The sequence below is a fragment of the Rosa rugosa genome, chromosome 6, assembly GCF_958449725.1.
Source record: "Rosa rugosa chromosome 6, drRosRugo1.1, whole genome shotgun sequence".
NCBI lineage: Eukaryota > Viridiplantae > Streptophyta > Magnoliopsida > Rosales > Rosaceae > Rosa > Rosa rugosa.
In genome coordinates, this window is record NC_084825.1 from 49144005 (window position 1) to 49171359 (window position 27355).

Genomic DNA, 27355 nt, shown 5'->3' on the forward strand with positions numbered 1-27355 from the left:
GGTTTGAATTTGTGTTTTAAGTATTGTAATTTCAATTCCTTACCTCTGAAATTTAAGGAGGATCATCCTCATATAAATTGTGTTTTCTGAATGAAACATTATTTTTACTTTAGCGTCATGACTGATTAATGGTTGTTCCTGGTTATTTCAGAGTTTAGCCACATAATTGTTCTATGATCTAAATGCATGAGAATCCTAATTGGTGAACCTTGCTAAGATGATGTAACAGTAACATTCGGGGTATGCTTATTGATTATAAGAGTCCAGAAATAAACTTGTTTCTTAAAGTTCATGTCAAATTCTCAGTTACCTTGAACTTTGACTTGTGTGGAAATACCTGTATCTATGCATGACAAACTAGAACTTAATGCTTGTCTGCCTTTACATGACAGTTATCACGTAAATTAGAATGCTTAATATGATTACCTTATCATTTCCACTATAAAGATTGATTAATAGTCCTAACACATAAAAAACATCTGATTTTCAAGTTGTTTATTTCATTTGTTTACTACTGCTAGGTGATGGAAGGTCTTTTGGACATGCTAAAGGATGGAAAATATCTTGATACCTATATTGTGATTCAAACTATGAGGTAAAACTTGTTGACAATTTTCTTTAAATTTCTATGTGGTTTGATTAACCTTCATAGATGCAATGCATATTTACAAGCAAACTATTATGTGTATCAAGTTATCTACTGAGATTATGTGTTTAGTCAATTCTTTTTTGGTGACTTGGCTTTCAACATACATCAATCTATTATTCTGTTTAAGTTTTTTTCATTGCTGTCCTATCAATTCAGATGCTATTTGAACTGTGATGATATTGATCATGGTGTGCAAACCCCTGATGACTATCTGAAGTTAGGGAAGCTTCCTGCACCAGAACTCATAACATAAATGTGATATGGAGTTGTGGAGTTGCTAAGATGATGTATCTCATAACATATATGTGATATGTAGTGGTATGTTTCCCTCATCTTTACATGCTTTAAAGTGGTCTTTTTAAGTTTAAATATGTTAACCTCAAATTATAAACTACATACTCATTGCTTTGCACTATGGTGCTAGTGGTTTGCTGTGCTAGTTATTTTTAGCAACTGATTACCCATGATTGATCCTACAGATGTGAAAATGCTCGTTGGGCTTTGCTGCTAAATTTGGCTTAGCAAGTGTAGTTGTTCTAGGATATCAAGAAGGCGCTATTAAGAGAATTGCAGATAAGGTTGCAGCATAAATGAGGCAAAGTTTGTAGACAAAATATTCTTAGGTTCTGTATGCATTTTTATGTGGTTGCTTGAAGTTGGCAATTGATTTTCATGTTTTACAGTTTGATCCTTGGTACCATAATTATTAGTGAAATGCACTTGTTTCTTTCATATGTAGAGAAATTTGAAGTTGTAATTGAATGGTTTCTGGAATTTTATAATTAAATATTTTGGAATAATTAATTTTATGCATCTTTTTATTTAATATATATTTTTTTAATTGCAAATAGAGATAGTCACGGTTTGTATTGATGGTGGGTATTGAACCCAATAAAATATTGTTAAAATAGTTTAGAATTGGCACACATAATTGTGGGTCCCCTCATAGTAATACCCACGAAAGAGTTGGAATGTGGCACATTTGAAGGATTGCAACTGCTCCACAGCGCACTGACATCTTTAAAAGTGGCTGCAGCGTGGCTCTGGGCATTGGACACGAATAAATGTGTCTCTTGCTTGTCGTTTTCTGTATAAAGCCACGAACATGGGACGTGGCTGTAGCTTATAATTGTAGTGGTGATCGATCGTAAGGAAATCAATTCCATGAGGATCTAAAATTCATTCATAACTCAAATTTCATCCAATAATATTACGAGAAATACTACTGCATCAATAGGTATAGCTAGTTGATAGTCCAATTCGTTTGCAAATGGCCTCTAAATTGTCATTGTGGTCCCACATCATTGATTAAGTTCTGATCTGTACTGAGAAAAATGGCATCCCAATCTCCATCCTCAGTCCTGACCTTTAGTGTCTTCTTCTGCATTTTTCCTCTGATATTTCTTCCCCTTGAGTCCTGACAAACCTGTAACTAAACAATGTCTGCCCCATTGTCAGTGTCACTGACAAGTATCGCACTAGAATATTAGAATGGATCTTAGCAAAAGTCTTGGTCTTTCTTTTTTTTTTTTTTGGTAAAGAGTACTCTAGTTATGGCAGTCATTAAATCCCCGAAAGTTTTCTATCACAATTTCCTTTGGTGAAGAGTAGTCTCCAGTTGGATCCTGCTAGCTAGTAGTATGGATAGCACCCTAGACGGTTCTGCTTCACACGTTACAAACTTGGATCATATAATACGCTCCACTTTAGACCCTGTTAGTATATATAGCACCCCAGACGGATCTGTTATACACCACATCCACCATTAATTCACCAACTTTATGAAGAGGACCATGAGAGCCTTCTTAATTCTCAGGTTGCTAACTATTGCAACCATTACTACTAGTATTGGTTCATGCAATGGAAACCTGGGTGTGCCTTGTAAACAAAGCGAAAAACAAGCGCTTCTCATTTTCAAGCAAGATCTTATAGATCCTTCAAATCGGCTTTCATCATGGGTTGCTGAAGAACATTCCAACTGCTGCAATTGGGCTGGAGTTGTCTGTCATTACTCCACCGGCCACATCCATGAGCTGCATCTCGATAACCCCGACTATTTGGTGGATTCCAACTCTTCCTTGGGCGGTAAGATAAATCCTTCCCTGCTCAATTTAACGCATCTCACCTACTTTAACCTAAGTAACAATAACTTTCAAGGGACAAAGATTCCTGGCTTCTTTGGTTCTCTAAATAGTTTAACTCATCTTGACCTCTCACAAGCAAGCTTCGGAGGAATGGTTCCTCATCAATTGGGAAATCTTTCCAGTCTAAGCCATCTCTTTCTTGGTGGCGACGGCCAGAAAGTTGAGAACATGCAATGGATTTCTGGTCTTTCTCAATTGGAACACCTGGACATGAGTGAAGTTGATCTTAGCAAAGCATCTGATCATTGGCTGCTAGTGACAAACATGCTCCCCTCTTTGGTAGAATTAAGCATGAGCGGTTGTCAACTTCATAGCATTCCACTTCTACCTATCATCAATTTTACTTCTCTTGCCATCCTTGATCTTTCTTGGAACAGATTTAATTCTTTGATGCCCGGGTGGGTTTTTAGTCTTAGAAATCTAGTTTCTCTTCATTTGGAGGGTTGCAAGTTCCAAGGTCCAATTCCCAGCAGTCCACACAATATTACGTCTCTCAGGGAAATTGATCTGTTCATGAATGATTTTAGTCGTTCGATACCTGAGTGGTTGTTTAACCACAAAGATCTCACTCTTTTGGAACTGGGATTCAATGCACTTGAAGGGTCACTGCCAGATGGTATGGCGAATATGACTGGTCTTAAAATTCTTAATCTCGATGGGAACCGATTCAATTCAACCATACCTGAGTGGTTGTATAGTTTTAACTATCTTGAGTCCTTGAGTCTATCTGTCAATAACTTTCAGGGTGAAATTTCAAGTTCCATTGGGAACTTGACATCCATCATCAGCCTAGAGTTGGGTTTAAATCTGTTGGAAGGGAAGATCCCAAAGTCATTGGGAAATCTTTGTGAATTGATGGTTCTTGATCTTTCATGGAACCATATCACGGTTGGAAGGTTTTCAGAAATATTTGAAACTTTGTCTGCGTGTGGTTCAAATAGAATCAAGTCATTGTCTTTCAGTTCCTGTAATATTTCTGGTCAGTTAACAGAGCAGGTAGGAACCTTTACAAACTTGAGCTCCCTTGATCTTTCTAATAATTCAATATCAGGTCCCATTCCAGTGTCCCTGGCTAATCTGTCACGCTTAGAAACTTTAGACATCTCTCGGAATCAGTTCAATGGAACTGTTCCAGAAAGCATTGGCCAACTCAAAATGCTAACGATTTTGGATATGTCCTATAATTCATTGGAAGGTGCAGTCTCTGAAGTTCATTTTTCTTGTCTGACAAGATTGTTAGACATCAATGGAAACAAAAATTCATTGATGCTCAATACTAGTCGAGATTGGATTCCTCCTTTTCAACTTCAGTACCTAAGATTAGATTCTTGGCATATAGGGCCTGAATTTCCTACGTGGATTCAGCGACAAGTCCAGTTAAAGGGTGTAAGCTTATCTAGTACAGGACTTTCGGGTACCATTCCAAATTGGGTTTGGCACTCATCTTTAGGTTCTCTTGATCTCTCTCACAATCAATTGCATGGAGAGATCCAAAGTTTAGTTGCTTCCCAGTTGTCAATAATTGACTTAAGTTCTAACCAGTTCAACGGTTCATTGCCTCTTGTTTCTTCCAATGTAAGCATACTGGATCTTTCCAATTCATCATTTTCTGGATCTGTCACCCATTTCTTTTGTGAAGGACCAAATAAGAAACTTGAACTTCTTTACCTTGGGAACAATCATCTCGTTGGGAGAATTCCTAATTGTTGGATGAATTGGAAAAGCCTGAAATTTGTGAATTTGGAAAGCAACAAGTTGACTGGGAATATTCCAAGCTCCATGGGATACTTGCAAGGCCTCATATCACTTCACTTGCGCAATAATCAGTTATCTGGGGAGTTACCGCTATCATTGCAGAAGTGTACTAAATTGCGGGTTGTTGACCTTGGTCTAAATAAGTTTGAGGGAAGCTTACCAACATGGATGGGAAAAAGCCTTCCAAACTTGGGGGTTCTTAACCTTCGTTCAAATAAGCTTCAGGGTGACATTCCACATGAACTCTGCAATCTCACAAGTCTCCAAATCTTGGACATTGCCCATAACAATCTCTCCGGAACAATACCAAGATGTTTCAACAGTCTTGCCATGAATACAGTGTCAAAATCATTTTTCTTAGTTTTAAGTACACTTCGCCAAGATACTTTTGATTGGTGGGTTAAAGAATTTACTTTTGGAGGAAAATATAGCGATAATGCGGTATTGGTGACGAAAGGGAGAGAAGTGGAATACAGCAGCATCCTTGGATTAGTAACAAGCATTGACCTCTCCAATAACATTATATCTGGGGGGATTCCTGAGGAACTGACCAGCCTCTTTGGCTTGCACACATTGAACTTATCAAACAATCTTTTGACCGGAAGAATCCCTTCAAAGATTGGTAATTTGGGTCAGTTAGAATCTCTTGATTTGTCGAAGAACCATCTTTTTGGTGAAATTCCTACAAGCATGACCAAAATGACATTTCTGAGTCGCTTGAACTTGTCATACAACAATTTGACGGGACGGATTCCAGAAAGCACTCAGCTTCAGACCCTTGATCAATCCAGCTTTGTTGGCAATGAACTTTGTGGTCCTCCACTCATCAAGAATTGCAGTGCAAGCAAGGTGACACCACCAACAGTTGAGCAACAGAGAGGATATGATTTACTTGACGACAAGTGGTTCTACCTGAGCTTGGGATTGGGATTCGCGGTTGGTTTTTGGAGTATACTTGGCTCCTTGCTCATTAACATGCCATGGAGCTTTGCTTTTTCGCAATTCCTCAATAGCATTGTGCTTAAAATTTATGCTTTAATTGTTGAGTATGTTTAGCTAGTTACTTCTGTTCTTGCTGAAAAGAACTAGTATGCTCTGAATTGTGTCTGTAAGTTCTCGCATAAATAAACAACTCCGAAAATGGAGACTTTGCTTTGAATTAGTATTATTGATGCAGAACAGATGGCTGCCCAATTTGAAGAACAATTGGATCGTGCTAAAGGAGGAAAACGAAAAGTGACTAGTAGACGCGAAACAGCTCCACGGAGTCCATTTGGGACGCACCTTACCTTTCCGGAAAGGGAATCGCGCCAGAAATCAAACTCGTTGCTTTGCCACGACCTGTGACCTTTTTCCTGGCTTTCGGGGTCGTTTAGGGCCTCAAAACTGCATTTTTCTATTTTCCGGTGTTTTGGTTTTCCTAGTTATTTTCGGGTTGTTTTTGTTTTTACCCATGGGCTTTAGGGTTTCTTTGTTAGTCGCCCTAGGGTTTATTTTCTTATAAATAAGCCGCCTTAAGGCTGCAGAATGCATCTTTTATCTTATTATCAATAAAATTGAGATTGTTCTCTTTTATCTCTGGTGGACTCCAGAACCCTTTTGCTTAGGTTTATTGCTGGTAAACCTAGTTTTTTTAATTCGATCATTCCGTCTGCGTCAATTATTCCTTCAAAATAAAACTAAAATGACACACCATGGAGGAAAATTTTCTGGACAAATAATTTATGTATACAAATAAATAACATAAGTAGAGACACAACTTCCGCTATTCATGTCTTTGTCTATAAAAACTTCTCATAAAAAAAAGAAAAAAAAATAGACTCATATTTTAGATAAGAAAATTCAAAACTAACCATTCGTGGCGAGAGAATTCCGTACTCAAATGATAACTAAGCTATAGCCGAATGTAATGATAAACGGCTCATCTCGCCGTGACCTTGGCTTGAATTCTCAAAACTTCTGTCCTTGGAGATGGAAAATTCGACCGCCGGGTTTTATCAATTTGCAAATTCACTGCTGCCTCCTGTAAGAGTTTGGGCCGTGTCTCAATCTTAGCGTGGCTGATCATCCCTAGGAACTAAATTATGAACTAAATTATTTTGTTACTTAAATTTTCAAACCTGCTCTATTAATACATGGACTAATGTTCCGTGAAGTCATGAACCACCTCAGAACCTCCAAAAAAAATAAAAAAATAAAAAAGTTGCCAAAATTTATAAGTAATTCACCATTAGTGGTCGACATGAACTCCCTCATAAACTTCATTATCACCGATCAGTGATCACAGTACGGAAGAAAGAAGATACAGACAGAGACCTAAATACCCAGCATGACACTATAGACAAAACAGAGATAGACCAACCAATAATATATTAACAGATAAAACACACCTTTCCTCTCCCATCTTCTTCCTTCCCCCAAATTCCCAATTCCCAATTCCCAAAGATGATGACACCATTAATGACATCATAATCACTCCCCCAAATCCGTTTCGCAGATGCCAAGCCCAAACCCCAAGGCCCAAGCTTTCTCATCCTCCTCTCCCCAATGCCGTCGCCGTCGTCTCTCCCCGAACCCCCGACCTCCCCGCCGCCGCCGCCCCTAGACGCCGCCGCCTCCGACCCCCTACGCGAGGCCGAGGACCGCCTCCGCGACGCCATTGAGGAGCTCCAGCGCCGCCAGCGCACCGCCGCAGCCCGTGGCTCCCAGCACCACCCCCCCTGCGACCACGCCAACGACGAGTCGTGCGTCGCCCACGCCATTGGGAACCTCTGCCAGAGCTTTCTCCTCTCCTATGGCGTCCGAGTTGGGATTGGGATTCTTCTTCGCGCGTTTAAGCTCGCTCGCAGACAATCCTACTCTTCCTTGCTCGATCTTAAGGTATGAGATTCAGTGGCATTTTATGTAATTATACTTGCATTTCGTGCCTGATTTGATTTTGGTAATTGTGGTGATGATAGAATTTGTATCAGAATTTAGTGTTTAGGATCGGATTAGTGAATTGCTTGATTGAAGATAGTGAATGTGGATTTTATAGTCCATAAGAATTGAACTTGTTTATCTAAGAATCAAAATTAGTTACAAAATGATTATTCTTTTCTAGGCTGTTGTTAAAATCGAACTATGAAGGAATTTCATATGCTGTTATTGTTTTCGCAGCAACTTGTCTCGGAAAAAGATCTGATTGTGAGAGAAGAAGCATGCCGAATTGGCTTATTTTTTGGTGGATTTAGTGGTTCTTACCATGCTATTAGATGCTTGTTGAGAAAGTACAGAAAGAAAGAGACACCATTGAATGCGTGAGTATTCTTCTGTGTGTTTCGCTTCATGTGTTTTGACTTGTTTTGAAGCTATTATTCCTTATATATGACTTTGTTTAAGGGGATGATGGAGCAGAATCTTAGCAGGTTCAATTGCGGGGTTGTCTATTTTAGCATTAGATGACTCAAACCGAAGGCGCACACTATCTCTCTACTTGTTGGCAAGGGTAGCACAGGTAAATTGATCCATGTTGTATTTCTGGATTTTTATTGGTAGTTCCAATTTCCGAATTTATGACCCCTTTTTTGCTTCCAGTCTGCTTATAATTCTGCAAAGTCTAAGAACAAGTTTCACTTTTGGGGAAGCCACTGGAGGCATGGGGATTCTCTGCTCTTTTCTATTGCATGTGCACAGGTAGCAGTTTATCTATATACTTGTTCAGCTTGCATTTGTCATGTTTGCCAAACTCTCTCTTTGTTTTGCTCAATTTCATCAGAATTATTTTGGAGTGACTATATGATTTCTATTTAGTAACAAATTCTGTTTCAGGTTATGTACGCCTTTGTAATGCGTCCTGAGAGCTTGCCTAAATCTTATCATGAATTTATCCAGAAGACTGGTCCTGTTGCTCAGCCTGTATACAAGGCCGTAAGGGATTGTTGTAGAGGATACCCAGTGGATATTGCCTCACTGGCTGATTACTTGGCTGAGAAAGGGAGAAGCGATATAAAGTTGGAAGAGTTTCCATCCATTTTGCCTTGTTCTGTTATTCATCCCCACACAAATTCTTGTTTAGTGCACAATGCAACTGCAACATCAGCTACATTTAGGAAAACATTTCCGCTTTACTTCTCTTTGACGTTTGTACCATTTGTCGTTCTCCGCCTACAGAAGGTAAATTCCTTTAAGTTTGTTCTCTTTCCTTTATAATGATTCTTGTCTTAAAATTTTGTATTTGACTTTTCAGTTGCAATAAGCAAGATAGTGGATTGTAGCAATTTATTTTCTGCGACCAACTTGCCCTGTGTGCCTTATACCTACGAAACTATGCATTCTAGGGTAGTCCTCATATATCTCATGACTTGTGCGCCTTGTACATAGAAAAGTAGGCATTTCTAGAGTGCTGTTGTTGCCATGTATGCACACCATTCTGACTTTCCATGCTTTTAGCCCTTGCAACTGCCACTATAATGGGGATTACAGAGCCGTTTCAACTCATCGCATGAATTTGTAATTTTTGTTCTTATGAGATTGTTATAGTGGCTAGCTAATCTCAAGAGGATAGTTAAGGGTGCTGAATGTATGCTTTCTCATTTGTCACTTCTTACTTCTGTTGGGTAATTCTGATGTTAATTTTAACTTGATGTCCTTCAGTTCCTGGCGGCCCCTGCTCGCACCTTTATGTTTGCTGTTAAAGATTCTGTTCGCTCAACAGCATTCTTGTCTGCTTTCGTTGGAGTCTTTCAGGTAGCTTTTTTCTTCCCCCTACCTTTTTTGGTTTACTAATTTCTCTTATCTGTATGATTTGCATGGTTACGGTCTTAATGTTTCTTTGTTGGTGCTAGGGTGTCATATGTTTGCACAGAAAAGTTGCATCAAAAGACAACAAGCTTGTATATTGGATTGCTGGTGGTCTATCTGCTCTTTCAGTTCTACTGGAGAAAAAGGCTAGGCGTGGTGAACTTGCTCTATATGTTCTTCCACGGGCAGGAGATTCTTTGTGGTATATTTTAGTAAACCGTCACCTGCTTCCAGATATTAAGAATGCTGAGGTATTATTGCTTGACTACCTTGCCACTTGTTCCTTGACTTTGATCTCTATCACCATTGAGAAGGAAACTTGTTTTCAACCAATCTTGAATTGAAATTTTTTGTTAGAAAATGTTTTCCTTGTTGAATTTAGCACTCGGTGACCATTTCCTTATTTAATTTTGAATTGATTGAACAAATAGATGAGAGAGTTGTTCTGACTATTTTGTGGTCCGAGTCTAGTGACAACCATGAGTCCATTGTTCTGACAATTTTGTGTTCTGAGTCTTGTGACAATCGTGAGTCATGTTCTCAAGTTGACTGAAACAGTTAATTTGTTGTGTGATAGTGCCTGATATATTAGGTGGTAGAATGGAGATTTGAGAGACTATTGAAGTGCTTAAATTAATGCTTTTTTTGTTTTTTTTATTGTTACAGGTGTTCTTGTTCTGTTTGTGTATGGGAGGAATTATGTACTACTTGGAACATGAGCCAGACACTATGGCTCCATTCCTGAGGAGTCTGATTCGCCGCTTTCTTGCTAGCCGAATTAGTAATCCAGTCAATTCGTCTAATAGGAATGCTTCCTACACATATTTGCAAACTCTTGATGCCATGAAGAAGCCAAAGCTATTAGAGAATGATGGTTCTGAAGCACCTTCTGAGAAGAAATACAATCTTGAATCAATACCAGGGCTGTGAGGGATTGAGGTGCAGACGCCCACCCAGCTCCCACATTTTGAATACATTTTATCAGAGTTTGAATAAACATTATGTATCGAGAATCAGTGACGGTTTAGGTTTATTTTTACCATCGAAAAAGGTTCAATATTTTGCTTCCTTTTTCTATATGATTTGTTGTTTAAAAGTCGAACTTATGCAATTGATGCAGTTGATTTGAAAGAAAAGAATTGTAAATGGAATGATTGTTTCTTAGTTTCCAACAGTTTACCCTGGTTGCTGTTGCCCATGGTTCATGCGTGATTATTTTACGTTCATCTCCTGAAGTATTATAATTAGAATGTTAGATCATCAATGAATTAATAATTTTACCAGAATAGATTCTGACTTGTATTACGTGTGATCCAGGACTTTGAACTTTAAAGGCCGGCGCTGGTGTTAATTGTTAGCTAGTGAAGACCTTTTTTCACCTGGAGTAGTGACTGCTGCGAGAACTTGTCTCTAGTGAAGAACCGTTTCACCTGAACAGAAAATATATAGTCCAATTTAGAAATACAGATGAGATGCTCACCATGTCCCATCTCCGAGTCGGACCAAACACAAAGGCTGTTTGAGGGATACAGATGTTGCATACAATTTTGCTTCCTTTTTCTATATGAATTTTTTGTATAAAAATTGAACCTACGCAATTGATGTACCGAAAAGAATTATAAATGGAAGGATTGTTTCTTAGTTTCTAACATTTCTCCCTGTTGGCTATCGCACGGTCCCCGCGAGATTATTTTATGGTCATAACCCGAGGTTCCGAGAATGGATTCTGATAATGACTAATTGTCTGATCCAAGGATTTGTATGTTTAAGGACGGCATCTGGCGCCGGTTATCTGTAATCTAGTGATGAACCTTTTCAACTGAACTGGGACTATATATTGGTCCTACATGGATGAGATGCTTTACATAACCCATCTTGATGGATACTAGGCTGCTTGAGGCTTCTCAAACTGGAAATGTCCAGCTTTTGCATCAATTGCTGAGAGACGATCCACAGCTTCTGCATAATGTTTTGCTAGCTTCCGGAGAGAACCCCTTGTATGTTGCTTCCGCTGCTGGTCATGTGGAATTTGTCGAGGTGGTTCTAGAGTTGAAACCAGCTTTGGCCAAAGTATTCAACAAGGATGGCTTTAGCCCCATGGATGTGGCATCTGCCAATGGCTATCTGGAGATTGTAAGGGCTCTGCAGAAAGCTTTACCTGAACTCTCCCAGGATAAAGGAAAAGATCGGTGGACTCCACTGCATCATGCTGCTAGAAGAGGGAGGGTAGATGTTATCCGAGAAATAGTTTCGGCTTGTCCAGAAAGTGTTGAAGATGTGACAAGACAAGGGGAGACTGCGTTACACCTTGTTGTTAAGAACAGCCAATTTGAAGCAATAAGAGTCCTGTTGGAATTGGTGCGAGAAATGGACAAGCTGCATGTCATGAATATGAAGGATAATCTTGGCAACTCAGTTCTTCATGTAGCAACTTGGAAAAAGCAACACCAGGCAAGTGCCTTTTGACACTTCTATTTGAATCCTAGCTAAACTAGCGAATGGGAAAATATAGAGATGTAGTTTCTCGATATTGATCAAGAAACTATGCAGTCGATAATCTTGAAATTTCTAATTATCTGAGTACATATCTTCACAGGTGGTGGAATGGCTAGTTGGCATTGGAACTGCTCCAGGGGGTGTGTTGGAAGTAGACAGTGTAAATCAGAGGGGTCTCACTGCTCTTGATCTGCTACTACTTTTCCCTAGTGAAGCCGGTGATAGGGAAATTGAGGAGATCCTTCGTGATACTGGAGCTTTGAGAGCACGAGAGAGAGTCCAGTCTAGTTCTGATGTACCTTCATATGCTCAAAACCATAGCCAAATGGCATCAGAGACTCATCAACAGCAGCCAAATAATGTGGCTTCGACAGCACTAGATACAGTCCATTATAGTTCGGGTCAGAATCATAACCAAATGGCACAACAGGCCCATCAAGAGCAGGTGGCTCTGACAGCAATAGATATAGTCCATCCTAACCAATTGGCACAACAGACCAATCAAGAGCAGGGGGCTTCAACAGCAATAGATATAGTCCATCCCAGTTCTGATGTGCCTTCACTTAATCAGAATCATAACCAAATGGCACCACAAGCCCATCAAGAGCAGGGTGCTTCGACAGCGATAGATATAGTCCATCCGAGTTCTGATGTGCCTTCACTTAATCAGAATCATAACCAAATAGCACCACAGACCACTCAAGAACAGCCAAATAATGTGGCTTCGACAACAGTAGCTCCAGTCCATCCTGTTTCTGCTCAAATCACTGGCTCTCCTAGTCAGAACCGCACTCAAATTGGATCACAGACTGATCAAGAGGAGCTAGACGGTATGGAGTACTTCAAATTCAAAAAGGGTATAGACCCCGTTGATAATGCACGTACCGCGCTGTTAGTTATAGCTGTATTAGTGGCTACAGCGAGCTATGAAATTGCACTCAACCCTCCAGGCGGTCTTTGGTCTGACACAAACTTGAGCACAAATGGCACTGAGCCACCACACCTTGCAGGGACTTCCAATATAGCTTCTTATTTTCCAGTTTACACCATCTTTGGAGCCATTTTAAACTGCATTGGGTTTTCAGTTTCTCTTCACATGATCTATGTCCTCACAACCAATTTCCCCTTGCGGTTGGAGCTTATTGTTTGTGGCCTTGCAATGTACGTAACTTTCATCAATGGATTGATTACTATTTCTCCAGGTGAGACCGCAGGTTGGTACTCACTGTTTGCACTTACGCCAGCTTTGCCTCCGGTGGTATTATTTGCTGCCAGAAGGATTAGGAAACTTTGGATCAAGCTTAGAGACCTTGCTGCCAGAACGGTTGGGAAACTTTGGATCAAGCTTAAAACCCTTCTAATTAGCCGGTGGCCGAATTTGAGTAGATTCATTTAATTTGAATTAGATTATGAGTCATGAGTCATGACGACCATCTCCAGTTAATAAAAAAGCAACACATTTCCTGGTTTCCATGCTTTTCGAACTTTAATTGCTACAGGTCATCTTGTTCTTCTTGTATGTGGCAGGAATCATTGTACTACTTAAAACACAAAGCAGTTGGTAGCTCTTTCAGCAGATACATATCAATCCTAAGATTGTTTCTGATTTCAAAACGTTGACCCTGTTGCAGATGTTGCACCATAAATGTCAAGGAAGTCCTTGTCATACGCAACAGCTAATTTTAACTGAGATTATTCCCTGGTCAATCTGAATTATTATAGTTTTCTGCCTGGTAAACGACTTATCATAGTTTGTCATCATCAATAAATTAATGATATTGTTGTAGAGAAACTGAAATTGAGAGGAATTTTATGTTCATTCTCATTGATAATAGGGGCCTCTTTATATAGAGGATTACAATGCATAGAATCTCAATCGTACAAGGAAAGTAATCATACATTGAATAGGAATCTAGATCCTTCTAATTTAATCCTATTACTACTAGGTCAAGTAACCTAGAGTTTGGGCCAGACACATAATCGGGATTTCCTTGAACACTCCCCCTTGTGTCGTCCAAACGTGGTGCTTCTCTCGTTGCCTCATTAAAAACCTTGCCGAGTAACAAAAACCCAGTGGGACAAAAATAACCTCGGTCGAAGGGGAAAAAGAGCACAACACACCCTTCACGTTTCGAGACCATACATGTAGACATCTCCCCCTGATGTCTGCATCTCCCCCTGATGACTACGGTCATGGGAGTTCGGATAACTTCCGTAAACGATGCTACCAACATGTTTCTCGAAAGTGGAATTTAGGCAATGACTTAGTGAGCAAGTCTGCCACACTGTCCTCAGATCGAACCTAGTTCATTTTGATCTTGAGGAGAGTCTGTTGTTGCTGATTAAGCTTGGTGTTGTCGCTTTGATGTAGCCTTACTTCATTTGTTCAAAACAAGCTGCATTATCCTAAATGCTCGTAGGCTCATCTGTGGTAGACTTCAAACCACAATTGTTCGAACATGCATAATTATGGATCCAATCCATATACATTCACGAACCTCTTCGTGAAGAGCAATGATCTCTGCATTGTTCGAAGATATAGCGACTAGGGTCTATTTCTGTAGACCTCCAAGATATCGCAGTCTTTACCCATGGTGAACACTTAACCAGTTTGGGAATGACCTTTGTGTGAGTCAGAGAGATACCCAGCATCAGCTAAACCTTCCAAAACACATGTCGTTTTGGGATGGGGATAGTGGACGGAGGCCAGTGTTGGCGGCGTTCCTAGTGTGTGATGGGTCCGAATCCATCATCTCTCTGTAGGGATAGAACAAGCCCATATCAATCGTACATCTCAAGTATCGAAAGATATCTTTTACACCAATCCAATGGCGTCGCGTTGGCGCAGAACTATATCTAGCTAACAAGTTCACAATATATGAGATGTCCGGTTTTGTGCATGGAGCTAAGTACAATAATGCGCATATTGTACTTAACTAGGGCATTTCTGCCCCTAGCACATCTTCGTCATCATCCTTTGAACGAAGAGGATCATTTTCAGGATCAAGACTACGGAAGATCATGGGGGTGCTTGAAGGTTTGACCTTGTCAAAATGCCTAAGCATCTATCAACACGATGCTCAAGTTCCAAACCGAGACATAATCGTGTTCTCCCAAAATCCTTCATCTCAAACTCGGATTTCTAGTGTTCAGCAGTTTCCCTTAACTCTTTAAGGGCTTCTAATGAAGATCATGTCCAACATGAACCGCGATAGAATCCGAAACTTGTTATAGAAACGCGTGGGCATATCCCTTCCCAATCAAGTAGTCACTTTAGTGAGCGTTTCAACCTCTTTGTAAACGCGCTCCGTGGTCTAGAGCCACTTGACTTGGGTAAATGAAGTTCACCATGAACCTTCATGTATATTCCGTATCTAGATCCCCATAGAGATACGTAGTGACCACATTTGTAAGCTGCATGTTCAGTTATTCGGAAACTACCAAACTGACAAGGTAGTGGAGTGCAATGACATCCATTACGAGAGAATATGTCTCATCGTAGTCGATTCCAGGGCGTTTTGTGAGAAGCCTTGCGCCATAAGGCGAGATTGTCATCTCTTTTTCTCATCACGCTTTCTAACGAAGACCCATTAGTCAACAGGTTTTATGTCAGGAGGTGTTGGCATCACTAGCTCAGAAAACCTTCCTCTTCGTTAGAGAATCCATCTTAACCTGGATCGCATATTTCCATTTAGGCCAAATCTCTCTACGTTGGCATTCATTCATCAACGGAGCGTGGTTCGATATCATCGGACTCAACAAACTCATGCGCAACGAAATGCGTGACTACATCATCAATTATGATGGAGTTTTTATCCCACGTCTCATGTACACTAGTGTAAGTTTCATAGAGCTCTATATTCTCAGGAATAGGGTTTTAACGTTGAGGCGTCCCCCAACAATAACCATAACCCGGAAGATTCTCATGAGACGGATTATGAGTGTCGATGATCAAAGGATTGGAATGTGCCAAAGTATCCTTCGAACCCACGGGCCTCCCATGCATCCTAGCTGGGGCCATGGCCTGTAATGCCAGAGTGCCACTCTCTTTGGCATTGGCGCCATGCCTACCTCCGTGTAGGGTGGCGCTATGTCCTCTCGTAGGAACGTCCTTCCTTGCAGGCATGTTTGCAGCATAATTGTTTGATCTCGTCACTTTAGTAGGGATCGAGATGAGACATAGTGGGGACAGGCCACGACAATTCCTGTCGTTGCTGCTGAACATCTGTGTTCTTATCTCCCCCTAACGACGGGAAGACTGTCTCATCAAAGTGACATCCGCAAATTTAGCAGTAAGGAGATCACCATGCAAGGGCATTAAGTGGCGGACGATTGTTGGAGTCTCAAATCCAACTGAGTTGCCCATTCGTCTGTAAGGACCCATCATAGAGCGCTGTGGCGGCGCAATTGGCACATAAATGGCACACTCAAATATGCGTAAGTACGATATTTGTACCCAGTCACTAGCTGTAACGCAGAGGTAGATTGAGTGGCAGTGGGTCGTAGACGAATTAGCATAGCTGCATGCGATATTGCATCACCCCAAGCGGATATAAGGAGGTTGGTGCGCATTACCAATGTCCGGACTACCATCGTAGTCGTTTCCGCGAGACCATTTGGGTGTGCTCATGGGAATATGATGTCCAACATCAGTCCCAAATGCAATAACTATCGAAAGTCTTCGATGTAAACTCACTAGCATAGTCAAATCCAATTGACTGAATAGGATGATTCGGGGAGTGAGCCCGTTGTCATATGATGTGTGCTAGGAGTCTTTCATAAGCAGCATTACAAGTGGACAATGGCACAACACGTGACTAGCGTGTTTGCCTATCAACCAACATCATGAGATATTTAAACGTCCGCAAGTTGGTGGAATCAGTCCACAGAATCCCTACGGATTCTATGTAAGAACATAATGAGTATTTTCATATCCTTTGCATAGGACGGTCTCAGTCCTAATTTCCCTAAGGAACGGGCTTTGTAAAACGAGCGAGAGGCTTTAGAAGCAACCAATGAGAATTTTGGTTGGGCCTGAGCGTCTGAAACGCATATTGAAGCAAAGTTTGTGGCTACATCACCCATCATGGTGTCATGACCATGGGAAGTGGCATCCATGGCGTTATAACCATGGGGATTGACATCCATGGCGTCATGGCCATGGGTAGCGCCATATATGGCGTTGTCACAAGGGACTTGGGCGGCCATATGGCGCCCTAAGACAGCTGCAGCGCCAGATGCTGCAATTGTTGCGGTCTTGCTAAGTCCAGGAACCAATTTTTGATTCTTGCTTCATTTTGCTCGAGGGTGTCCATATGAAGTCTTTAGTAGACGGATCACCATATCATGACCAGGGTGACTTATCCTGTCGAGACAAAGTCAATATGTGTCTAAATCCAAGAGATCTTCTCTCATAACTTTATTGGATTTAATAGCTCGAATAGTGACATAGAGTCCACTAGAGAGACACATAAACTTCTCTAAGATGCGCCTTTGTTCGCAATCATTAGAGGTATTGCAAAGGAACTCATTTCCGTTCTTTATATGCGTTTTCGCATGGAATCCGTTGGCTATCCTTAGGTGCGAGTTGCCCTAGGAGCGTAGAGAGTTTCTGTGACATTAATCAAGGTGCCATTTGGCAAAGAGACTTGGGCTATTCCATGTCCTTGAATTAATACTGATGGCCCAGCCATCGTAGTCACAAGGTAACATGCTCATGAATCAAAATGGAGTCATAATGAAAAGAACTCAAAATTTTATTCATAAGCCAACGGAGTACATCATTGTCCCTTAATCATTAGGAGAATCTAATCCAAATGCTAGCTAATGCAAAACAATGGTAGTCGTCTAACTTCTTTCGGTAATTCCAAAATAAATGTGACCAGGTGAGTAGAGAGATGTCGGTGGAGCAATGCTCGCTTAAGTACCACTAATCTCAAAACCTTCCTAGACATCACATTTACGTTGAGTACGCCTACTTTGAAGAAAGACAAAAACATTGGCATCTACTACAAAAATGATATGGCAATTGCCTACATCTCTTGGAAAATAAATGCTTAAACAGAATTGGCGATCTATTGATCCCAGCCAAATTTGTAGTCTTCAACCCTTTACTCTAGATCATCTTCTTGATCTTCTTGTTCCACATAGTGAGCTTCTCTTGCTTCACAATATGCTTTGTAGGCGGTGACAATTTCTTCACGAGCTCTACAAATGTGTGCCCAATGATCAGACACTCCACATCGGGAACATACATCTCTTTGCTCAAACTCCATTGATTGAGGCGCTTTGAAAGCGTCATTTAGATGGCTCTTAGTGTTGGTGGCGCCACCAACATGGCCAGAGGCGTTGCCTCCCTCTCTCTTTCCACGTTTACCTCTTCGGTTTCGTGTTCGCCTATTTTGGCGGTTACCTTCCCAAGTAGAGCGATTATATGGACCAGAACGTCCAGAAGTATCCCTAATATTAGGGTTTCGCTCTTGGCGCCCTCTCTTTAGGGCGCGACTATAATTGGATTCCGGAATATGCTCTGTTCCCACGGATCTCGAATTATAGTTCTTCACAAGGATGTTGTCATGCTTTTCAGCGACATTCATAGCTCCAATGAGCTCATGAAACCTTGTGATTCGTCTTGCATTAACATCGATTCGATAGTTCTTAGCAACCATCAATGCAGAGACGGGGAAAGTAGAGAGAGTCTTCTCAATCAACATCGCATTTGTGATCTCTTTACCACAGAATTCCATTAAGGATTTAATGCGAAGTGCTTCCGAGTTGTAGTCAAGAACTGACTTGAAATCACAGAAGCGGAGGCTATGCCATCTCACTTCTAGGTCAGGAAGCAGGGAGTCACGGACGTTGCCAAATCTTTCTTCGAGTGAGGCCCACAGCTTTCTGGGGTCTTCTTCATTCATACACTCGTACTGGAGCGAATCATCCATATGACGAGTCATTAGGATGATGGCTTTCGCCTTATTTGCCTCTAAGGCTGCTCTATTTGTTCCAAAGCTTGAGCTTGCTCAACAGTTAGCACGTCCTGGCTAGGCTCGAGAATCGTATTCAAGATTCCATCGGCCTTGAGATGCTGGCGGATATCACGAACCCACCTGTGATATTTAGAGCCAGTTGTTCCCAATGGAGCAAAGTCCAATTTGTTCCGGTTACTCATCCTTGAAAATTGGCCGGAAAATTTGACCGGAAAAGTTACTGTAGATGGCCGGAAAAAAGGTCACCGGAGGTCGCCGGAAAAGTTTACCTCTATATTGCTGGGATTTGAAGGCTACGAATTTAGGATTTCAGGGTTAGGGCTCGTGCTGATAACGTGTTGTAGAGAAACTGAAATTGAGAGGAATTTTCTGTTCATTCTCATTGATAATAGGGGCCTCTTTATATAGAGGATTACAATGCATAGAATCTCAATCGTACAAGGAAAGTAATCATACATTGAATAGGAATCTAGATCCTTCTAATTTAATCCTATTACTACTAGGTCAAGTAACCTAGAGTTTGGGCCAGACACATAATCGGGATTTCCTTGAACAGATATTACATTATTACACTAACAGAGTTCTGACATTTGCACTGCTACGTGTTTTAGATTCTTTATTTACATACATAATGAAGAAATCTTTCCCTTGAACACACATATAAGTGATATAATAGAAGCCATAAGGAAGCTTAACATAACCTGCCAGAATGGATCAAAGGCTGTTTGAGGCTTCTCAAAGTGGAAATATCCAACTTCTGCACCAGTTGCTTGCAGAGAATCCACTCCTACTCCATAGTCTTGCTCTAGATTCTGCAGAGAACCCAGTACATGTTGCTTCGCTTGCTGACCATGTTGGCTTTGTTAAGGAGATTCTAAGGTTGAAACCGGCTTTGGCCAAAGAAATGAACCCAGATGGCTTTAGCCCTATGCATATAGCATCTGCCAACGGATATTTGGAGGTTGTAGGGGAGCTTCTGAAAGTTGATCTAAGACTATGCCGGCTTAAGGGAAGAGATCAATGGACTCCTCTTCATCATGCTGCAAGGAGAGGAAGGGTAGATATTGTCAGAGAAATAGTCTTGGTTTGTCCAGAAAGTGTTGAAGATGTGACCATACAAGGGGAAACTGCTTTGCACCTTGCTGTTAAGAACAGTCAGTTTGAAGCTGTTGAAGTTTTGGTGAAATCGGTCACAGAAATGAGGAAGGTGAACATCCTGAATTTGAAGGATAAGCATGGCAATACAGTTCTTCACCTAGCAACATGGAGAAAACAACACCAGGTATGTACAATCTGATCACTTAGTTTTCCGTTTTCATTTTTCCATCAAGGAATTAGAGCAGGTAAACGGAGTTGTTTTTCGTGGCCTTTGTCAGCCTCAAGATTAGTATTGACTTCATTGTTTTACTGATGCGACAGTCTAGCTGTCCTCTTAAATAAATATATCCGGTAATCCCTCCCTTTGTTTTTCTTTCGTTTAATTGATCGGTTTGCAACAACGATCCGGCCAGTTCGTTTTTGTTTGTGATAATTAATAAAATACTTCTTTGAAGGGGCAACTATCCTGTTCTTTAAGTGATTTTCAAATGAACAATGTATAGTCAAGGTCTACAAAACTCTCATGTTAATCCTTCTAGTCCTCTGAAGGAGAAACTTTGAGGAACTCTAAAAGTACAAATGTTCAAACGTGGCGAAATGTAGTTAGTCAAGAACTCAAGATCTTAATTTAAAGTAGTTGTTGACTTTTTGAGAACTAAACAATGTAGTTAGAATCATGTATAGTTAATTGAAGGAGTAACTTTGAGAAAATCTAATGAAGTACAAATGTTAACAGGTGGTGGAATGGTTAATTGGAATTGGAACTAGTACCCCAGGCGCAATGGAAGTGAACAAAGTAAACCAGAGTGGTCTCACTGCTCTTGATCTGCTACTAATTTTCCCAAGTGAAGCTGGTGATCGGGAAATCTATGACACCCTTCGTGGTGCTGGAGCTTTGAGAGCACAAGACATAGTCCATTCTGCTGTACCTTCATTTGACTCTGATAACCAAACCCTCTTGAACTGCCCAGTGGCAGCAGGGACACATCAGTTGCAGCATCCAAATGATTTCATCGAATACTTCAAGTTCAAAAAGGGCAGAGATTCTCCTAGTGATGCGCGCACCGCACTGTTAATTGTAGCCGTATTGGTGACTACAGCGACATTTCAAGTGGGACTGAGCCCTCCAACCGGTGTTTGGCAGGACAGCGAGCCGAAAAAGAATGGGACTAGCAGTGATCCAGCACACAAAGCAGGAACGTCTATAATGGGGTCTTATAGTGCAACTGCATTTGTGTTTTTCGTGGTTTTCAACTCCATTGGTTTTTCGGTTTCTCTTTACATGATCAACATCCTCACAAGCAAATTCCCTTTGCAGTTGGAGCTTCAGATCTGTATCACTGCCATGTATTGTACATACAACACAGCGATGATTAACATTGCACCGGATAACACAATAGTCTTCATTATTGTATTCACTTCGGTTTTGCCTGCTGTGGTACCATTTGCTGCCAAATCGGTTAGGCAACTTGTTATGAGGCTTGGAGAACCTCTGGTAAATTCAGCGCGGAGATTCATTCATTCGAATTAGTCTGGTACGGTGATACGATGAAATGTAACTTCTGCATAAAACCTCTGCGGTTCTCATTTGCCTCCTCCGACAAGCAGGTGATCGATGAGTGGAACGTTATTGTGCCACGAAATATTAATAATGGCTTGTAATATTCTCATAATTTTTCTGTTCAAAAAGCCTTGTTACTGTGTTACAGTAGCCACTGTTTTGTACGAACTCTCCATTTTTAGGATATTTTATTTTCCTGCATGGGTGCTAAATGACGTAGAAAAATGAAAATGAAGAGTGGAGAGTGTGTTTAATTTTCTTTAAGACTTTGCACATCAGAAGAATAACAAAAAAAAGTACAATATATAAGTGAATAGTTTACCATTAATTACATCGTGATGCTCAATACTATTTGGTCTAGTCTGTAGTGACATTAGTACCTCTAATTTGATTTCAAATTAACAGTGCTTTTTATACCCGGTATAATTAATTCTTAAGTTAATTTAATTGAAGCCTTAGGATGAAAAATGACTACTTTTGAACTACTTATTAATTCGAAATAGGTTTGTTGTAAATATTAATGTGGCTATTCATGTAATAGCAATTAGTGTTGCGTGATATACGCCAATTAAGATTGATGGATGATTAACAGAATATAATTAGCGATTGATTGATCGTAATCAGATGAGTAATTGATGTAATCGTTAAATAGTTACCTTTTGTAAACCTGAGGTACTCAGGCCCGACCCTGGCCCAGGGCAGGAAGGGAGATAGCCCAGGGCCCAAATCAGTCTCTCTTAAATCTCTTTCGGCTGGGAATTAAATTAAGAAAAGGAGGAATTCAAAAAAGCTGCTGCAAACAAAAGGGAATGTGTTGGGCAATTCACATGTGGCAACATATACGCCCTGCAACTAGACAAAAGAGCATGGTTACTTACTTTTCTTTCTTCTCTCTCTCCCCCTTGTCTTCTTCACCCCTCTGGGCTGCGGCTCTCTATCCCTCACCCTTTATTCCTCCCATTTTCTTTTCTTTCTCATCTCTCTCTCTCAGGTCTCACCCTCTGTCTTCAACTCTTCATCCCTCTCTGGCCCAATTTAAAATTATTTTTTGATAAAAGGCGCAATTTAAAATTATTATTTTTTATATAAAGGGCCCAATTTTATTCTTCGCCCCGGGCTTTGAATTTCTCAGGGCCGGGCCTGGAGGTACTCCTATATAAACCTCATTGTGAGATGAATAGAATCACTTCATTCTTCACACTCTCTATTCTCTGTGTCATTTCTCTCTTCTCTCAAACTCTCTTACTTTTCATTTTACAACACATTATCAGCACGACAAGCTCTAGGATTCAGATTGCGAGTTGCGGAGAAGAGGTGGTTCATCATTCAATCAAGAGAAGAGGCGAATAACTCCTGAGTTATTGGATTGACTAAGAAGACAACCTTCTCAGTCCTGCACATATAAACTGAAGATTCGTCTGTTCTTCATCAAGTATTTTTCTTTCCAAAAATCTAATTTTATATTCATGCTTATTGAGCCTATTGATTGAATATGAAAAATCACCATAATGCATGAACCCTAGCAAATCCTACATGATTTATTTACTTGACGTATTTGTATATATTTGTTCATGTGTTTTAGATTGTTTGATTGGAAAAGAAAAAAAAATTAGGATTCTTTGGCTGTAGCTATTTCTAGCACTTGGTCCAGTAGCACCAATTAACAACTAGAGAACATCAATCAATCATGCAGAAACAAATTCGAACCTAGCCACAACGTGTACCAGCCCAACATGTTGTCCACTGTGCCATTATGACCAATTGGTAATTATCACCACCATTTAATATTAATACTGCCAAAAGCAGATTCAACTCCATTTAATTGGCGATTGATCAATTGATTCAATTCATATTTTGGTTTTGATTGACATTTATCCAAAACAATTACCATAATAGTTTCACAATGTATCCTTTATTACTACATTTTAATATTGTATATTATGCGAATTATGGGCTTAAATTTCGGTTACACAAATTTGAATTATGCCATTATAATTCCTTATGCTAGAAGCATTATGGGCTAAATTATTACGGGATTATTACATAAACGTTATGCCAGAAGCATTTTACCCAATTTATTACCTATACGAAATGCCAGAAGCATTAATGGGATTTGAACCCATTTCCTTAGGTACATAACCGCTACATTAATTTATTTACGTTATGATTTAATAACATCTATTGAATTGAACAATTCTTACGTTCACCCTTAGGGTGAACGAGCATATTCACCCCATTGTCGATTAACATACTTTTAGTTAATAAATTCATAATCCAGCGGTCCATATCTTAAATAAGCTTTTAAAGATCATCTATGTAAAAAATCAATCGAATCAGAAATCGTTTAATTATCTAATTGAATCAAACAAATGAATGGTTTTAACAACACTTACTACTATTATGATGAACCGTCCATGTATTTCATAGAAATGAATAACTAAAAAATCTTCAATGTTGATTCGTTTTTTACAAAGCTAATCTTTGTATTACGTTATACAACATGAATGGTCGGATTAGAAAATTATAAAGTTATTATGCCTTAATCGCAAGAGATGGTGAATATGCTCATTCACCCAAGGGGTGAACCTAAGAATTGTCCTATTGAATTTGAGAAGTTTTAAATACACACCCTTAATTACTTAATACACACTCCATACTTAATACACCACCCATTTAATTTCTCATTCTAATATTTTACTAAATACACAACCCAAAGTACCTAAAATATCTTTAATCTAAAAAATCATGAAATATCCTACTTTTTTACTATATTAGGATTACTATTTAATACGATTAGTATATTCTATTATATTGACGTTTTGTAAATGACAATATTGATTACTTGTGTTTGTTATTGAGAAATCCATAAAGATTTATTATTGTTCCCTTTAAATAGATGCATATAAATAGGTTTTGTGTTATTTGAGCTCACATCCACCAAACACCATGTTAATCAAGTATAAAATTATGAGTTGAACATTCAACCAAAACTATATCAGTAGTTTCTCACTTTCTCCACAGTAGTGAAACTAAAAAGTTGTCATTAGAGGGATCAAACAAATTAACAGTTACAAAGTTTTTTCACATATGATGTTTTATATTAGAAAATAAATTGATTCATCATTACTCTTAGAACAAAAAAGGAAATTAACTAAAAAATGGGAGTAAAGTGATATGTTTTAAAAATATTTAATGCCATTGATTTTGAAATTCTAAATATTATGGTTTCTAACCTCATTTAATTACAATTTATTTAAGGAAAAATTAAATTAGATAGTTTCTAACTTTATTCTTGTATTAAATTGGGAGGCCATGTATAGAAATTTTTTGTGTTTATCTAACTATTTATACATAAATATTTAAATAGAATAATATAAGGAAAAATATGACTATTTTTTTTCTTCTAGAATGCATAGATGTCTGTTTTTGTCATTTAACCTACCTACAAAATCTAATTTGAAATATAAAATAATAGGGATGTGTATTAAGTTATTAGGGGCGTGTATTTAAAATTTCTCATTGAATTTAGTTATGTTATAATAGTGAATATTAAATGTGGTTGAGTCAGAAGCTCAAATCAAGCCCACTCCTTCTTTGGTCCAGCAGAATCAAAATAAAAGGAAAAATGATTTCATATTGTAAATAGATTCACCATATCTAATATGTGTAATTAATTGCCAGAAGTATTTATTCATATAATTGTGTGATAATTAATCTGTTAAATTACTAGCATGCAATTAATATCTCAATTGATTTGTGATTTTTATTTATCCAATTTGTGAGATTATTTCAATTTGCTCTATTCAATATCATTTTGTTACTTGTCAAATTTTCGCATTAGAATATATGTGTAGAAAATGCAGGTACCTGATGAACCAGTAGTTCATACATAAATCGAACTTGTAGTTTTGATAATGCCATTTAAGAAACTTGAAGTTTCCTTCATAAATTCACCACACATGATAAAACCAGTAGATTTTACATGTTTAATCTGATTTGTCATACCATGTTGTAAGAACTCGAAGTTCCCATTTGTTGCTCATGGATTTTTCCAAAAAGCACTTACCACGATTATTTGTTCTTTGATGTCAAATTTTAGCAATTGAATGTTTCTGGAAGAAATTATCTAAAGTTGGCATGCTTTCTTGCCTGAAGCAAAACATGATTAGCAAGATATTGAACAAACCCATCTGCCCAAAATAATACAAGGAGAGTCACTTTACTAATTCTCAGAATTGATCACTATCTTGTTGCTTACTGAAATGAACAACAACCTTCTGTTGAGGAATGATCAAGCCAAGCCCATCGGTACCTGAGCAACACTTTTGCTTGAAGCAAATGATATTACTCATCGTGAACCTAATCGCAAAAGGAGAAATTGCGGCCGTGAAAAAAAAATGGACCATGTGACCGTGAGCCGCATAGCCAAGGCCCAAAGTTAAAGCGCATGGCCCCATGTTATAGTGCCCTTGTCCAACAAGCCTGAGGGGAAAGGAACACTGGTTCGGCCCGCCGCCACCCAAAATCAGTATGATCTTTGTTGTCGATGTGGAGGAATTGAATGCTGGTCTCGCACCTGCTGTGCGATAGCTGAAGCTGTAGATGAGTATTACGCCGGTCGCGGAACTCAAAAGACCAACTTTGTTGAAGGGTCAGTTCCTATCGATACCATACTAGAGATTATGGATTTTCGGGCAGTTACTGAACATACCGAGAATTAGAACTCTAAGACATGGGTATAATTGGCCCCTTGTGCCATATCGATCTATTTCATCTTAATGAATGAAACATCTTCGGATTTTGGTGATTCATATTTTCAATTATTTTGGATTATAAAAATGTGGTTATGTTCGAATATATTTAATTCAATAAATTTATTCATACATGTGATCTATTGAATTAAATAAATGAATAGGCATATTCTGTGGGGAAGTTTGTTGTCTGGTTAAAAGTGTTATTACGCACACCATACTCCCAGATCGGAGATGTTTTTCAAACTTATTGTCTATTCATACATCTGTGACAACCATATCAGGCCAATCCAACCTGATAAAGGGTTATGGCAAAACCCACTGTATGTTGTCCAATGGTACTGAATCTACCATTAATGAGGCCTTATAATCTCCACGTTTCAGAAGAACATTATTGAGTATTAAGGATATTCGAACCAACGGTTATCACGTTGAAACCACTGAGAAAAATGAGTGTAATATCTTTGTATAACCTCCAACGTGTGTGGCCAGAAGCGTACATTGGGAAATTGGAATCTGTTAGCTAGAAGCTAACTAATTCAAGCAACTACTTGCTATGGCATGACCATTTGGGACACACAGGTCAAAGTATGATGCACCGTATCCTCAACTCATCGCAGGTGCATCTCCTTCTGAATAAGGGTCTTGTATATAATGACACATTATGCCATACTCGTTAAGAATATTTAATACTAGACCATCATATGCAAAAACTAGTACATACACCACCATTTTTCTGCACAAAATGCAAGGGAAATTTGTGGACATATCCAACCACCATGTGGACCAGTTAAATATTAATGGTTTTGGTTGATGTATCGACAAAGTGATCACATGTTACACTACTGTCCATAAGAAAATGCTGCTTTTGCTAAACTCTCGCCCAGATCATGAAATTGAGGGCTCACCACTCGGATTATCCCATAAAGTACATAAGACTTTATAATGCCGGAGAGTTTACATCGAAGTTTTTCGATGATTATTGCATATCCCTTGGGATTGATGTTGAACATATAGTTCCCTATGTTCACACCCAAGATGGTCTCGCAAATAGAATCTTGGTAATGTGCTCCAAGCTTCTAATTTCTGGATGGGGCTATGCAATTTTGCATGCAGCTATGTTGGTCCCGTTG

The 27355-nt window shown here is 39.3% G+C and overlaps 4 protein-coding genes and 1 long non-coding RNA gene across 8 annotated transcripts; all 5 read left to right on the plus strand.

The window, feature by feature from the left end:
* Positions 1-30: 30 nt before the first annotated feature.
* Positions 31-1475, plus strand: LOC133718046 (uncharacterized). Of its 2 annotated transcripts, XR_009850075.1 has the most exons (4): positions 31-240; positions 522-595; positions 806-967; positions 1129-1475. It is a non-coding gene; the product is annotated as an uncharacterized LOC133718046 (long non-coding RNA). The 2 variants fall into 2 exon arrangements; XR_009850074.1 differs by having other exon boundaries at positions 39-595.
* Positions 1476-2249: 774 nt separating this feature from the next.
* LOC133718418 (receptor-like protein EIX1) lies at positions 2250-6125 on the plus strand. The gene has a single exon (XM_062145250.1). It carries the CDS (start codon positions 2431-2433, stop codon positions 5602-5604), a length of 3174 nt encoding a protein of 1057 aa, XP_062001234.1. The 5' UTR covers positions 2250-2430; the 3' UTR covers positions 5605-6125.
* Positions 6126-6887: 762 nt separating this feature from the next.
* LOC133715179 (uncharacterized) lies at positions 6888-10785 on the plus strand. 2 transcript variants are annotated; one of them, XM_062141571.1, is made up of 9 exons: positions 6888-7428; positions 7708-7847; positions 7945-8044; positions 8125-8223; positions 8359-8703; positions 9184-9276; positions 9375-9581; positions 9997-10269; positions 10648-10785. In XM_062141571.1, exons 1-8 carry the CDS (start codon positions 7096-7098, stop codon positions 10258-10260), a joined length of 1581 nt encoding a protein of 526 aa, XP_061997555.1. In that variant the 5' UTR covers positions 6888-7095; the 3' UTR covers positions 10261-10269; positions 10648-10785. The 2 variants fall into 2 exon arrangements, with proteins under 2 accessions (XP_061997555.1, XP_061997554.1); XM_062141570.1 differs by lacking the exon at positions 10648-10785 and having other exon boundaries at positions 6889-7428; positions 9997-10545.
* A 266-nt stretch (positions 10786-11051) lies between these two features.
* LOC133715177 (uncharacterized) lies at positions 11052-13406 on the plus strand. 2 transcript variants are annotated; one of them, XM_062141569.1, is made up of 3 exons: positions 11052-11781; positions 11927-12271; positions 12338-13406. In XM_062141569.1, exons 1-3 carry the CDS (start codon positions 11209-11211, stop codon positions 13220-13222), a joined length of 1803 nt encoding a protein of 600 aa, XP_061997553.1. In that variant the 5' UTR covers positions 11052-11208; the 3' UTR covers positions 13223-13406. The 2 variants fall into 2 exon arrangements, with proteins under 2 accessions (XP_061997553.1, XP_061997552.1); XM_062141568.1 differs by having other exon boundaries at positions 11927-13406.
* A 5938-nt stretch (positions 13407-19344) lies between these two features.
* Positions 19345-21656, plus strand: LOC133717929 (ankyrin repeat-containing protein BDA1-like). Its single transcript, XM_062144690.1, has 2 exons — positions 19345-20094; positions 20647-21656. Exons 1-2 carry the CDS (start codon positions 19522-19524, stop codon positions 21439-21441), a joined length of 1368 nt encoding a protein of 455 aa, XP_062000674.1. The 5' UTR covers positions 19345-19521; the 3' UTR covers positions 21442-21656.
* The last annotated feature ends 5699 nt before the right edge of the window (positions 21657-27355 follow it).